Source organism: Glandiceps talaboti, chromosome 11, assembly GCF_964340395.1.
Source record: "Glandiceps talaboti chromosome 11, keGlaTala1.1, whole genome shotgun sequence".
Lineage (NCBI taxonomy): Eukaryota > Metazoa > Hemichordata > Enteropneusta > Spengelidae > Glandiceps > Glandiceps talaboti.
This window is the reverse complement of record NC_135559.1, coordinates 23,617,313-23,631,948: the sequence shown is the minus strand read 5'-3', so window position 1 is coordinate 23,631,948 and position 14,636 is coordinate 23,617,313. Positions and strand designations below refer to the sequence as shown.

Genomic DNA, 14,636 nt, shown 5'->3' with positions numbered 1-14,636 from the left:
GACCAATATCTTACCACCCTGACCTGTGACTGACTTACCACCCTGGCTGTGACCAACATCTTACCACCCTGACTGTGACCAATATCTTACCACCCTGACTGTGACCAATATCTTACCACCCTGACTGTGACCAATATCTTACCACCCTGACTGTGACCAACATCTTACCACCCTGACTGTGACCAATATCTTACCACCCTGACTGTGACCAACATCTTACCACCCTGACTGTGACCAACATCTTACCACCCTGACTGTGACCAACATCTTACCACCCTGACTGTGACCAATATCTTACCACCCTGACTGTGACCAATATCTTACCACCCTGACTGTGACCAATATCTTACCACCCTGACTGTGACCAATATCTTACCACCCTGGCTGTGACCAATATCTTACCACCCTGACTGTGACCAATATCTTACCACCCTGACTGTGACCAATATCTTACCACCCTGACTGTGACCAATATCTTACCACTCTGACTGTGACCAATATCTTACCACTCTGACTGTGACCAATATCTTACCACCCTGACTGTGACCAATATCTTACCACCCTGACCTGTGACTGACTTACCACCCTGGCTGTGACCAACATCTTACCACCCTGACTGTGACCAACATCTTACCACCCTGACTGTGACCAACATCTTACCACCCTGACTGTGACCAATATCTTACCACCCTGACTGTGACCAATATCTTACCACTCTGACTGTGACCAATATCTTACCACCCTGACTGTGACCAATATCTTACCACCCTGACCTGTGACTGACTTACCACCCTGGCTGTGACCAACATCTTACCACCCTGACTGTGACCAATATCTTACCACCCTGACTGTGACCAATATCTTACCACCCTGACTGTGACCAATATCTTACCACCCTGACTGTGACCAACATCTTACCACCCCGACTGTGACCAATATCTTACCACCCTGACTGTGACCAAAACCTTACCACCCTGACTGTGACCAACATCTTACCACCCTGACTGTGACCAATATCTTACCACCCTGACTGTGACCAAAACCTTACCATTATGTTAGTGACATTGCCGATACAAGTGCAGCCTTGGTAGGCCCATGGTAAACAATACACACTGTATTAAGATTGTGAATAGACTAATTTGAAACCCTGAAACAAAGACTGTCTAATGTTACAATTATTGGAGAGTAGTAGTATAACAATAGTATGCATACAATGTCCTGATTTTGAATTGTGATTTAATTTAAAGGATATTTCTTCATCATTGTTAATGATCTTCCAAGAACAAAGTAGATTCGGATGAGAACATAATGTAGTCTGGCTTTTTCAGTAACAGAGCTAGAATTATGAACACCAGTCAGCATGATGTTCTTAGCAATGCCTGCATGGTAATTAGCTTGGCTTGATAAACCTGTAATATAAAACACAACATTTAGTTAGGAAGAGATAGTGTGATATTATTATACCTCGACGTTCTTACACAAACTGTCATTGGTCAGAATCAAATCACATGACCTACTTTAAATAGACTATTGCCTGCTCGGTGATATTGCCTACACGTGCACAGACTAATGCCTGGCACTATTGCCTGCTGGATTTATTTCGACTGTTGCACATCTATTCTGTGAATGTTTTCCAGTTTTATGCACCCGAGGTGGCAAACTAACTACAGTAAGTCACACAAGTTTATTCCTTGCAGAAATTTGAATAAACACAATTGCAGATTAGCTCCTTCAAATAATGCATGCCATGTCCATATTCAATGCAATTTGGAAATGCACTTTGAAAGGGAAACTTTTCTATCGATGAAGAATGATGATGAATGAAGAGTGGCGATGTGAATGATTGGACGAAGGATGAGTGGACGGTGTAATAAAAGTAATAACACATGCACTCAGGCAATATCATTCACAATTTAATGCCTGCACAAGGGTCGGCACTCTTTACCAAAATTTTGATGATGCCCTCACCTTCGGCATCAAAATCTTAGTAAAGAGTGCCGACCCTTGTGCAGGCATTAAATTGTGATATTGCCCTTGCTGGCATGTGTTATTATTTAATTCAATCAATCATGAGAGTGAATGAATATTAAAGAAGGAAATACAGCTGTGAAGACAAAAAATTATCTTCAAATAAAATTTTGTAAATAGACTTCTATGATACTAGAAAAAATAAAAAATGACAAACCTTTCAACAGTAAATATCCATTAGCAAGATTGGCATGAGTCTCTGCTAATCTCCAGTGTCCATCACCATATATAATCCTTGACAGTGCATTACATCGAATCAATTCACGAATGGCTCTGTCTGCCTGGAGAACAAATCATATAATACATTGTATGCAATGTTGCAATAGAGTCTTGCTCTGTCACATTACAACACTTACAGTTTCACAGTATCAAATAGTTGTCAAAAGTTGGCACTTAGTACATGTTATTTTAGGAATGCATTGCATACAGCCCCAACTAATCCAATCTCCCCTCTCCCCCACTCCCACTGTGGTATAGATATCATTTTAGGAATAGTGTTGGCATACAGCCCCGACTAAGCCAATCCCCCCCCCCCCTTCCCACCCGTAACTTTAGTAGATATCGTTATACATGTAGTGGAATAGAGAAAACTAAGGTGTGATATGTTTGTGATAAAATCATACTTACATATTTCTTTTTGGAATATTTTTTAGCCCTTCTCTCAGTTGTTTCTAGGAGTTCTTCTGGGGGTGTCATATTGATTTTTTGACGTGTTTTCTTCCTCCCAATTGACCTTGTTGAATGTAATGGTTCCTCTTCTTCTGAAGTGAATTCATCGGTACTGTTTGGTTAAATAATACATTGATTTATGTATGGTTAAAACATTCATGTACAGTGATCTATGTGATTTATGTATGGTTAAAACATTCATGTACAGTGATCTATGTGATTTATGTATGGTTAAAACATTCTTGTACAGTGATCTATGTGATTTATGTATGGTTAAAACATTCTTGTACAGTGATCTATGTGATTTATGTATGGTTAAAACATTCATGTACAGTGATCTATGTGATTTATGTATGGTTAAAACATTCTTGTACAGTGATCTATGTGATTTATGTATGGTTGAAACATTCATGTACAGTGATCTATGTGATTTATGTATGGTTAAAACATTCATGTACAGTGATCTATGTGATTTATGTATGGTTAAAACATTCAAGTACATTGTACAGTGATCTATGTGATTTATGTATGGTTAAAACATTCATGTACAGTGATCTATGTGATTTATGTATGGTTAAAACATTCTTGTACAGTGATCTATGTGATTTATGTATGGTTGAAACATTCATGTACAGTGATCTATGTGATTTATGTATGGTTAAAACATTCATGTACAGTGATCTATGTGATTTATGTATGGTTAAAACATTCTTGTACAGTGATCTATGTGATTTATGTATGGTTAAAACATTCATGTACAGTGATCTATGTGATTTATGTATGGTTAAAACATTCTTGTACAGTGATCTATGTGATTTATGTATGGTTAAAACATTCATGTACAGTGATCTATGTGATTTATGTATGGTTAAAACATTCATGTACAGTGATCTATGTGATTTATGTATGGTTAAAACATTCATGTACAGTGATCTATGTGATTTATGTATGGTTAAAACATTCATGTACAGTGATCTATGTGATTTATGTATGGTTAAAACATTCATGTACAGTGATCTATGTGATTTATGTATGGTTAAAACATTCATGTACAGTGATCTATGTGATTTATGTATGGTTAAAACATTCATGTACAGTGATCTATGTGATTTTTTGACTACAGATATGGCCATCATTCAGTCAAATTGCATGTCTTACAACAAATGTAATGATATGTATATGTTGTCCCATATATCACCTTTGTGCCAGGTTTTAATTTTTAATGCATGTCAGAGAAATTATGTATTATGGTCATAAAGATGGATGGATGGATGGATGGAGACCATATTAATAACAGAACTAAAAAGTAGCAAGAATTCCTTCCTTTTGAAAACTGACACAAGTGATTCATTTGATTGCTTGGAGTGAGTTGAGTAGATGACACCAGCATGGAAAGAAACATCAACAAAGATGGATGTCATGTAGTATATTGACAATGTCTGATATCTTACCATGTATGTCTACATGTACTATTATAGTAAACTTAAAAGGCTGATTTTATTTACATTGAACAGTGACATATTAAAGTACCAAATATGATGAGCTATGGCCAGTACTTTACTATTTTACATTTAATACATTTTTACATTCTAAGGCTGCACGAAATACATTTAATACATTTAATACACGGGAGATGGTTGAGGTACATTTAATGCATTTAATACATTCTAGAGTTGCACGAAATACATTCTATTCCTCGGCGATGGTCCGGGTAGCTTGCATTTAATACATTTAATACATTTAATGCATTTAATACATTTAATACATTTAATACATTCTAGAGTTGCACGAAATACATTCTATTTCTCGGCGATGGTCCGGGTAGCTTGCATTTAATACATTTAATACATTTAATACATTTAATACATTTAATGCAATTAATACATTCTAGAGTTGCACGAAATACATTCTATTCCTCGGCGATGGTCCGGGTAGCTTGCATTTAATACATTTAATACATTTAATACATTTAATACATTTAATACATTTAATGCATTTAATACATTCTAGAGTTGCACGAAATACATTCTATTCCTCGGCGATGGTCTGGGTAGCTTGCATTTAATACATTTAATACATTTAATGCATTTAATACATTTAATACATTCTAGAGTTGCACGAAATACATTCTATTTCTCGGCGATGGTCCGGGTAGTTTGCATTTAATACATTTAATACATTTAATACATTTAATGCATTTAATACATTCTAGAGTTGCACGAAATACATTCTATTCCTCGGCGATGGTCCGGGTAGCTTGCATTTAATACATTTAATACATTTAATACATTTAATGCATTTAATACATTTAATACATTCTAGAGTTGCACGAAATACATTCTATTTCTCGGCGATGGTCCGGGTAGTTTGCATTTAATACATTTAATACATTTAATGCATTTAATACATTTAATGCATTTAATACATTCTAGAGTTGCACGAAATACATTCTATTCCTCGGCGATGGTCCGGGTAGCTTGCATTTAATACATTTAATGCATTTAATACATTTAATACATTCTAGAGTTGCACGAAATACATTCTATTTCTCGGCGATGGTCCGGGTAGTTTGCATTTAATACATTTAATACATTTAATACATTTAATACATTTAATGCATTTAATACATTCTAGAGTTGCACGAAATACATTCTATTCCTCGGCGATGGTCCGGGTAGCTTGCATTTAATACATTTAATACATTTAATGCATTTAATACATTTAATACATTCTAGAGTTGCACGAAATACATTCTATTTCTCGGTCATGGTCCGGGTAGCTTGCATTTAATACATTTAATACATTTAATACATTTAATGCATTTAATACATTCTAGAGTTGCACGAAATACATTCTATTCCTCGGCGATGGTCCGGGTAGCTTGCATTTAATACATTTAATACATTTAATGCATTTAATACATTTAATACATTCTAGAGTTGCACGAAATACATTCTATTTCTCGGCGATGGTCCGGGTAGCTTGCATTTAATACATTTAATACATTTAATACATTTAATGCATTTAATACATTCTAGAGTTGCACGAAATACATTCTATTCCTCGGCGATGGTCCGGGTAGCTTGCATTTAATACATTTAATACATTTAATACATTTAATGCATTTAATACATTCTAGAGTTGCACGAAATACATTCTATTCCTCGGCGATGGTCCGGGTAGTATGCATTTAATACATTTAATGCATTTAATACATTTAATACATTCTAGAGTTGCACGAAATACATTCTATTTCTCGGCGATGGTCCGGGTAGTTTGCATTTAATACATTTAATACATTTAATACATTTAATACATTTAATGCATTTAATACATTCTAGAGTTGCACGAAATACATTCTATTCCTCGGCGATGGTCCGGGTAGCTTGCATTTAATACATTTAATACATTTAATGCATTTAATACATTCTAGAGTTGCACGAAATACATTCTATTTCTCGGCGATGGTCCGGGTAGCTTGCATTTAATGCATTTAATACATTTAATACATTTAATGCATTTAATACATTCTAGAGTTGCACGAAATACATTCTATTTCTCGGCGATGGTCCGGGTAGCTTGCATTTAATACATTTAATACATTTAATGCATTTAATACATTCTAGAGTTGCACGAAATACATTCTATTCCTCGGCGATGGTCCGGGTAGCTTGCATTTAATACATTTAATACATTTAATACATTTAATGCATTTAATACATTCTAGAGTTGCACGAAATACATTCTATTCCTCGGCGATGGTCCGGGTAGCTTGCATTTAATACATTTAATACATTTAATACATTTAATGCATTTAATACATTCTAGAGTTGCACGAAATACATTCTATTTCTCGGCGATGGTCCGGGTAGCTTGCATTTAATACATTTAATACATTTAATGCATTTAATACATTCTAGAGTTGCACGAAATACATTCTATTTCTCGGCGATGGTCCGGGTAGCTTGCATTTAATAAATTTAATACATTTAATACATTTAATGCATTTAATGCATTTAATACATTCTAGAGTTGCACGAAATACATTCTATTCCTCGGCGATGGTCCGAGTAACTTGCATTTAATACATTTAATACATTTAATACATTTAATACATTTAATACATTTAATGCATTTAATACATTCTAGAGTTGCACGAAATACATTCTATTCCTCGGCGATGGTCCGGGTAGCTTGCATTTAATACATTTAATACATTTAATACATTTAATGCATTTAATACATTCTAGAGTTGCACGAAATACATTCTATTCGTCGGAGATGGTCCGGGTAGCTTGCATTTAATACATTTAATACATTTAATACATTTAATGCATTTAATACATTCTAGAGGTGCACGAAATACATTCTATTTCTCGGCGATGGTCCGGGTAGCTTGCATTTAATACATTTAATACATTTAATACATTTAATGCATTTAATACATTCTAGAGTTGCACGAAATACATTCTATTTCTCGGCGATGGTCCGGGTAGCTTGCATTTAATACATTTAATACATTTAATACATTTAATGCATTTAATACATTCTAGAGTTGCACGAAATACATTCTATTCCTCGGCGATGGTCCGGGTAGCTTGCATTTAATAAATTTAATACATTTAATACATTCTAGAGTTGCACGAAATACATTCTATTCCTCGGCGATGGTCCGGGTAACTTGCATTTAATACATTTAATACATTTAATACATTTAATACATTTAATACATTTAATACATTTAATACATTTAATGCATTTAATACATTCTAGAGTTGCACGAAATACATTCTATTCCTCGGCGATGGTCCGGGTAGCTTGCATTTAATACATTTAATACATTTAATACATTTAATGCATTTAATACATTCTAGAGTTGCACGAAATACATTCTATTCGTCGGAGATGGTCCGGGTAGCTTGCATTTAATACATTTAATACATTTAATACATTTAATGCATTTAATACATTCTAGAGGTGCACGAAATACATTCTATTCCTCGGCGATGGTCCGGGTAGCTTGCATTTAATACATTTAATGCATTTAATACATTTAATACATTCTAGAGTTGCACGAAATACATTCTATTTCTCGGCGATGGTCCGGGTAGTTTGCATTTAATACATTTAATACATTTAATACATTTAATACATTTAATGCATTTAATACATTCTAGAGTTGCACGAAATACATTCTATTCCTCGGCGATGGTCCGGGTAGCTTGCATTTAATACATTTAATACATTTAATGCATTTAATACATTTAATACATTCTAGAGTTGCACGAAATACATTCTATTTCTCGGTCATGGTCCGGGTAGCTTGCATTTAATACATTTAATACATTTAATACATTTAATGCATTTAATACATTCTAGAGTTGCACGAAATACATTCTATTCCTCGGCGATGGTCCGGGTAGCTTGCATTTAATACATTTAATACATTTAATGCATTTAATACATTTAATACATTCTAGAGTTGCACGAAATACATTCTATTTCTCGGCGATGGTCCGGGTAGCTTGCATTTAATACATTTAATACATTTAATACATTTAATGCATTTAATACATTCTAGAGTTGCACGAAATACATTCTATTCCTCGGCGATGGTCCGGGTAGCTTGCATTTAATACATTTAATACATTTAATACATTTAATGCATTTAATACATTCTAGAGTTGCACGAAATACATTCTATTCCTCGGCGATGGTCCGGGTAGTATGCATTTAATACATTTAATGCATTTAATACATTTAATACATTCTAGAGTTGCACGAAATACATTCTATTTCTCGGCGATGGTCCGGGTAGTTTGCATTTAATACATTTAATACATTTAATACATTTAATACATTTAATGCATTTAATACATTCTAGAGTTGCACGAAATACATTCTATTCCTCGGCGATGGTCCGGGTAGCTTGCATTTAATACATTTAATACATTTAATGCATTTAATACATTCTAGAGTTGCACGAAATACATTCTATTTCTCGGCGATGGTCCGGGTAGCTTGCATTTAATGCATTTAATACATTTAATACATTTAATGCATTTAATACATTCTAGAGTTGCACGAAATACATTCTATTTCTCGGCGATGGTCCGGGTAGCTTGCATTTAATACATTTAATACATTTAATGCATTTAATACATTCTAGAGTTGCACGAAATACATTCTATTCCTCGGCGATGGTCCGGGTAGCTTGCATTTAATACATTTAATACATTTAATACATTTAATGCATTTAATACATTCTAGAGTTGCACGAAATACATTCTATTCCTCGGCGATGGTCCGGGTAGCTTGCATTTAATACATTTAATACATTTAATACATTTAATGCATTTAATACATTCTAGAGTTGCACGAAATACATTCTATTTCTCGGCGATGGTCCGGGTAGCTTGCATTTAATACATTTAATACATTTAATGCATTTAATACATTCTAGAGTTGCACGAAATACATTCTATTTCTCGGCGATGGTCCGGGTAGCTTGCATTTAATAAATTTAATACATTTAATACATTTAATGCATTTAATGCATTTAATACATTCTAGAGTTGCACGAAATACATTCTATTCCTCGGCGATGGTCCGAGTAACTTGCATTTAATACATTTAATACATTTAATACATTTAATACATTTAATACATTTAATGCATTTAATACATTCTAGAGTTGCACGAAATACATTCTATTCCTCGGCGATGGTCCGGGTAGCTTGCATTTAATACATTTAATACATTTAATACATTTAATGCATTTAATACATTCTAGAGTTGCACGAAATACATTCTATTCGTCGGAGATGGTCCGGGTAGCTTGCATTTAATACATTTAATACATTTAATACATTTAATGCATTTAATACATTCTAGAGGTGCACGAAATACATTCTATTTCTCGGCGATGGTCCGGGTAGCTTGCATTTAATACATTTAATACATTTAATACATTTAATGCATTTAATACATTCTAGAGTTGCACGAAATACATTCTATTTCTCGGCGATGGTCCGGGTAGCTTGCATTTAATACATTTAATACATTTAATACATTTAATGCATTTAATACATTCTAGAGTTGCACGAAATACATTCTATTCCTCGGCGATGGTCCGGGTAGCTTGCATTTAATAAATTTAATACATTTAATACATTTAATGCATTTAATGCATTTAATACATTCTAGAGTTGCACGAAATACATTCTATTCCTCGGCGATGGTCCGGGTAACTTGCATTTAATACATTTAATACATTTAATACATTTAATACATTTAATACATTTAATACATTTAATACATTTAATACATTTAATGCATTTAATACATTCTAGAGTTGCACGAAATACATTCTATTCCTCGGCGATGGTCCGGGTAGCTTGCATTTAATACATTTAATACATTTAATACATTTAATGCATTTAATACATTCTAGAGTTGCACGAAATACATTCTATTCGTCGGAGATGGTCCGGGTAGCTTGCATTTAATACATTTAATACATTTAATACATTTAATGCATTTAATACATTCTAGAGGTGCACGAAATACATTCTATTCCTCGGCGATGGTCCGGGTAGTATGCATTTAATACATTTAATACATTTAATACATTTAATGCATTTAGCTACCCGGACCATCGCCGAGAAATAGAATGTATTTCGTGCAACTCTAGAATGTATTAAATGTATTAAATGCATTAAATGTATTAAATGCAAGCTACCCGGACCATCGCCGAGAAATAGAATGTATTTCGTGCAACTCTAGAATGTATTAAATGTATTAAATGCATTAAATGTATTAAATGCAAGCTACCCGGACCATCGCCGAGGAATAGGATGTATTTCGTGCAACTCTAGAATGTATTAAATGTATTAAATGCATTGAATGTATTAAATGCAAGCTACCCGGACCATCGCCGAGAAATAGAATGTATTTCGTGCAACTCTAGAATGTACTAAATGCATTAAATGTATTAAATGTATTAAATGCAAGCTACCCGGACCATCGCCGAGGAATAGAATGTATTTCGTGCAACTCTAGAATGTATTAAATGTATTAAATGCATTGAATGTATTAAATGCAAGCTACCCGGACCATCGCCGAGGAATAGAATGTATTTCGTGCAACTCTAGAATGTATTAAATGTATTAAATGCATTGAATGCATTAAATGCAAGCTACCCGGACCATCGCCGAGGAATAGAATGTATTTCGTGCAACTCTAGAATGTATTAAATGTATTAAATGCATTAAATGTATTAAATGTATTAAATGTATTAAATGCAAGCTACCCGGACCATCGCCGAGAAGTGGAATGTATTTCGTGGAACTCTAGAATGTATTAAATGTATTAAATGCAAGGTCCCGTACCGTCTCCCGATACTAGAATGTATTAAATGTATTAAATGCAAGGTCCCCTACCGTCTCCCGATACTAGAATGTATTTCGTGCAACTCTAGAATGTATTAAATGTATTAAATGCAAGGTCCCGTACCGTCTCCAATACTAGAATGTATTTCGTGCAACTTTGCATTTAATACATTTAATGCATTTAATACATTCTAGAGTTGCACGAAATACATTCTATTCCTCGGCGATGGTCCGGGTAGCTTGCATTTAATACATTTAATACATTTAATACATTTAATACATTTAATACATTTAATGCATTTAATACATTCTGGAGTTGCACGAAATACATTCTATTCCTCGGCGATGGTCCGGGTAGCTTGCATTTAATGAATACTAACTTCTCTTTAAAAAATGTAAAACGTGCATGGGTTAAATGTAAAAAATGTATTTTTTCTCTTTAAAAAATGTAAAACGTGCATGGGTTAAATGTAAAAAATGTATTTCGTGCAAAATATCTGACTTCTGGCCATGGATGAATATGATATACAATGTAGATAATATAGATGTAGATGTAGACATAGATGTATATATAGATATAGATATATAGCATATATGTAGATATAATAATAATAATGTTGGGTTCTTATATAGCGCTTTCCCACTCCGTGCTCAAAGCGCTTTACAATTATTACCCCTGGCTCGGATCAGAATGGCACAACAGCCCTTTAGTCTTCCTCAACTCCCTGGGGAGCACACAATCCATTGCAGCCATTTAAGCGCATAGGATTAAAGCCTTCACATTGCAACCTACATCCTACCAGGTCCCCTATTATACAGCTGGGTTGACTGAGGCACAGTCGTGGTTCAAATCTTGCCCAAGGACTTTAGCCACTCAGAAACTAACAGCAGGCAGCGACGGGGCTCGAACCTGCAACCTGTAGATTCCAAGCCGGTCATGCTAACCATTCACCCATCATGACTCCACAGATATAGGTGTAGATATAGATGAAGATGTAGATGTAGATATAGATGAAGATAATATAGATTTAGATATATAGATGTAGATGTAGATGTAGATGAAGATGAAGATGTAGATGTAGATATAGATGAAGATAATATAGATTTAGATATATAGATGTAGATATAGATGTAGATGAAGATGTAGATCTAGATATAGATGAAGATAATATAGATTTAGATATATAGATGTAGATATAGATGTAGATGAAGATGATGTAGATATAGATGAAGATAATATAGATTTAGATATATAGATGTAGATATAGATGTAGATGATGATGTAGATATACATATAGATGAAGATAATATAGATTTAGATATATAGATGTAGATATAGATGTAGATGATGATATAGATGATGATATAGATGAAGATATATAGATTTAGATATATAGATGTAGATATAGATGTAGATATAGATGTAGATGATGATATAGATGAAGATAATATAGATTTAGATATATAGCTGTAGATATACAATATAGATATAGATGAAGATGTAGATGTAGATATAGATGAAGATAATATAGATTTAGATATATAGATGTAGATATACAATGTAGATGAAGATGATGTAGATATAGATGAAGATAATATAGATTTAGATATATAGATGTAGATATAGATATAGATGAAGATGTAGATGTAGATATAGATGAAGATAATATAGATTTAGATATATAGATGTAGATATAGATGTAGATGAAGATGTAGATGTAGATATAGATGAAGATAATATAGATTTAGATATATAGATGTAGATATAGATGTAGATGATGATGATGTAGATATACATATAGATGTAGATGAGCAGATCTATGGAGAGGATTTTTTATAATGCTTAAATATTTCTCACATGTATTATCTTTTTTTTTATTGTCTATATGTCCGGAGTTTATTTTTATGGTTTTGTCCTTTGTTATCATTGTATATGTCTATGGATTGCCTGTCATACAGTTCTTTTAGTTTCTCTTTGACTATATTGATTAATTTAGAATCATCCTCTGTATCAATTTCTGTCCATTCCTCCACCATATTTATTAATTTTAAGATCTGCTTGATACCTGTCACCCAGTTTTGTGTCCCAACCCTCTCCATTTCTATACCCAGTTTGAATACTTCATTTACAAGAGAATCTGTTGGTTTCTATAATTTCTATCTAATACTTTATTTCCTGTAGTAAGCCAAATAAAATTGGGGGCTACGTGCTAGTTCTAATAAACATGCTAAATTGTGTGATTTGGGGCTAACCTGGAGTAGAAATTTACAGAATCGTGTATGCATTTTTTCACTGGGGTTTGTAATATTTGTTAAATTTGTTGTGGAGTTGATAACATCACCAGCCCAGACCTCACTGCAGTACAGTAGGATTGGTCTGATGGTAGCATCAAACATTTGCAGATATAATTTAACTGGTATCTGGCCTTCTGAGAACAGATATTATTTTAATTTAAAACATGGTGTTTTCACCCTTGTTAGTTAGATCTTGCTGGGCCTTAAGTTTTCCTGTAGTGTTTAGCTTACTGAATAGATATACTATATGATGATACCCTTTCAAGTTCAAGGATGTTTAGGTAGAATTTGTGTTTCTGCATGGTTTTTCCTGACCTATTAAACATCAATGCTTTTGATTTCTCTATGTTATTAAAATATCCAGTTGCCATTTTTTGCAGGATGTATTGTTATATGCATGTGTATTAGTATCAGGACATCTCACCTGATATCAAGTTTACTGACAACACGGATGCCGTCATGGTCATCGTCGTCGCTGTAAGCCGAGGGTACTTCAACGATATGCCGTCCAATTTCTGCAATTTGCATCCTATCTTCATCGGAGCTATACATGTCGGCCATAATTCCAGTCTTCAACTGTTCTACATACAGTGGCACACACACGTATCGTAAGAGTACGTCCACGAATACAGTTTTACGATATACCTATAGGTCCAACACAGACACTTTGCCACCAATACAATGCCTTTGGCCACTAAAAATAAATGATATGAGTTGTATTATTCCCCTGAGTGATTGAACTCAACGAGAAGTACAACTAACGTATTATGCCGTTGTGTTATGCTGTGTTATGCCGTTGCTACCAATGTTTTGTCGGCCATATTTGTTATTGGTATGCGCGCCAAGGGCGCCCTCGCAGTTTATCAAAGCTTCACACCCGGTGAAGTAAAGTGCAGTCATACATGTGTTTCGGGCAAAACGCATACGCTCTTGGAGATTTAGGGGTGATTTCACTGAGTTTTCTGACCTAACCTGATTATAGACCAATTTCTTCTAGTTCTGTATCTGTGAACTCAGACAAAATGCGACATTTTTAAATTTGAGTGGGAGATAACACATTAAAAGTTTAATATGTCATCTTAATTAAATTTATCTATATACTATATCTATATAACTGTGTAGACGTTCACCTGGATGCGCTATTATTATAATGACTCGAGAGACGTTAGATCTTTTGGTTGGTCGAGAGAGTATATGTTGGGACAATGAGAAACTAATTAGAGAGAACAACGTCTTATGTTAGTGTAGAAGGTG

General features: G+C 34.0%; 1 protein-coding gene across 1 annotated transcript in view; it reads right to left on the bottom strand.

Moving 5' to 3' along the window:
• LOC144442484 (tetratricopeptide repeat protein 23-like) overlaps positions 1-14,198 on the bottom strand; it is a 46,498-nt gene extending 32,300 nt beyond the window's left edge. The window contains exons 1-4 of the mRNA XM_078131845.1: positions 13,807-14,198; positions 2,656-2,809; positions 2,186-2,309; positions 1,253-1,409 (exon numbers count right to left, since the gene is read on the bottom strand). Coding sequence (XP_077987971.1) covers positions 1,253-1,409; positions 2,186-2,309; positions 2,656-2,809; positions 13,807-13,943 — 572 coding nt within the window. The 5' untranslated portion in view covers positions 13,944-14,198. The remainder of the gene's footprint in view (positions 1-1,252; positions 1,410-2,185; positions 2,310-2,655; positions 2,810-13,806) is intronic.
• Positions 14,199-14,636: the final 438 nt, after the last annotated feature.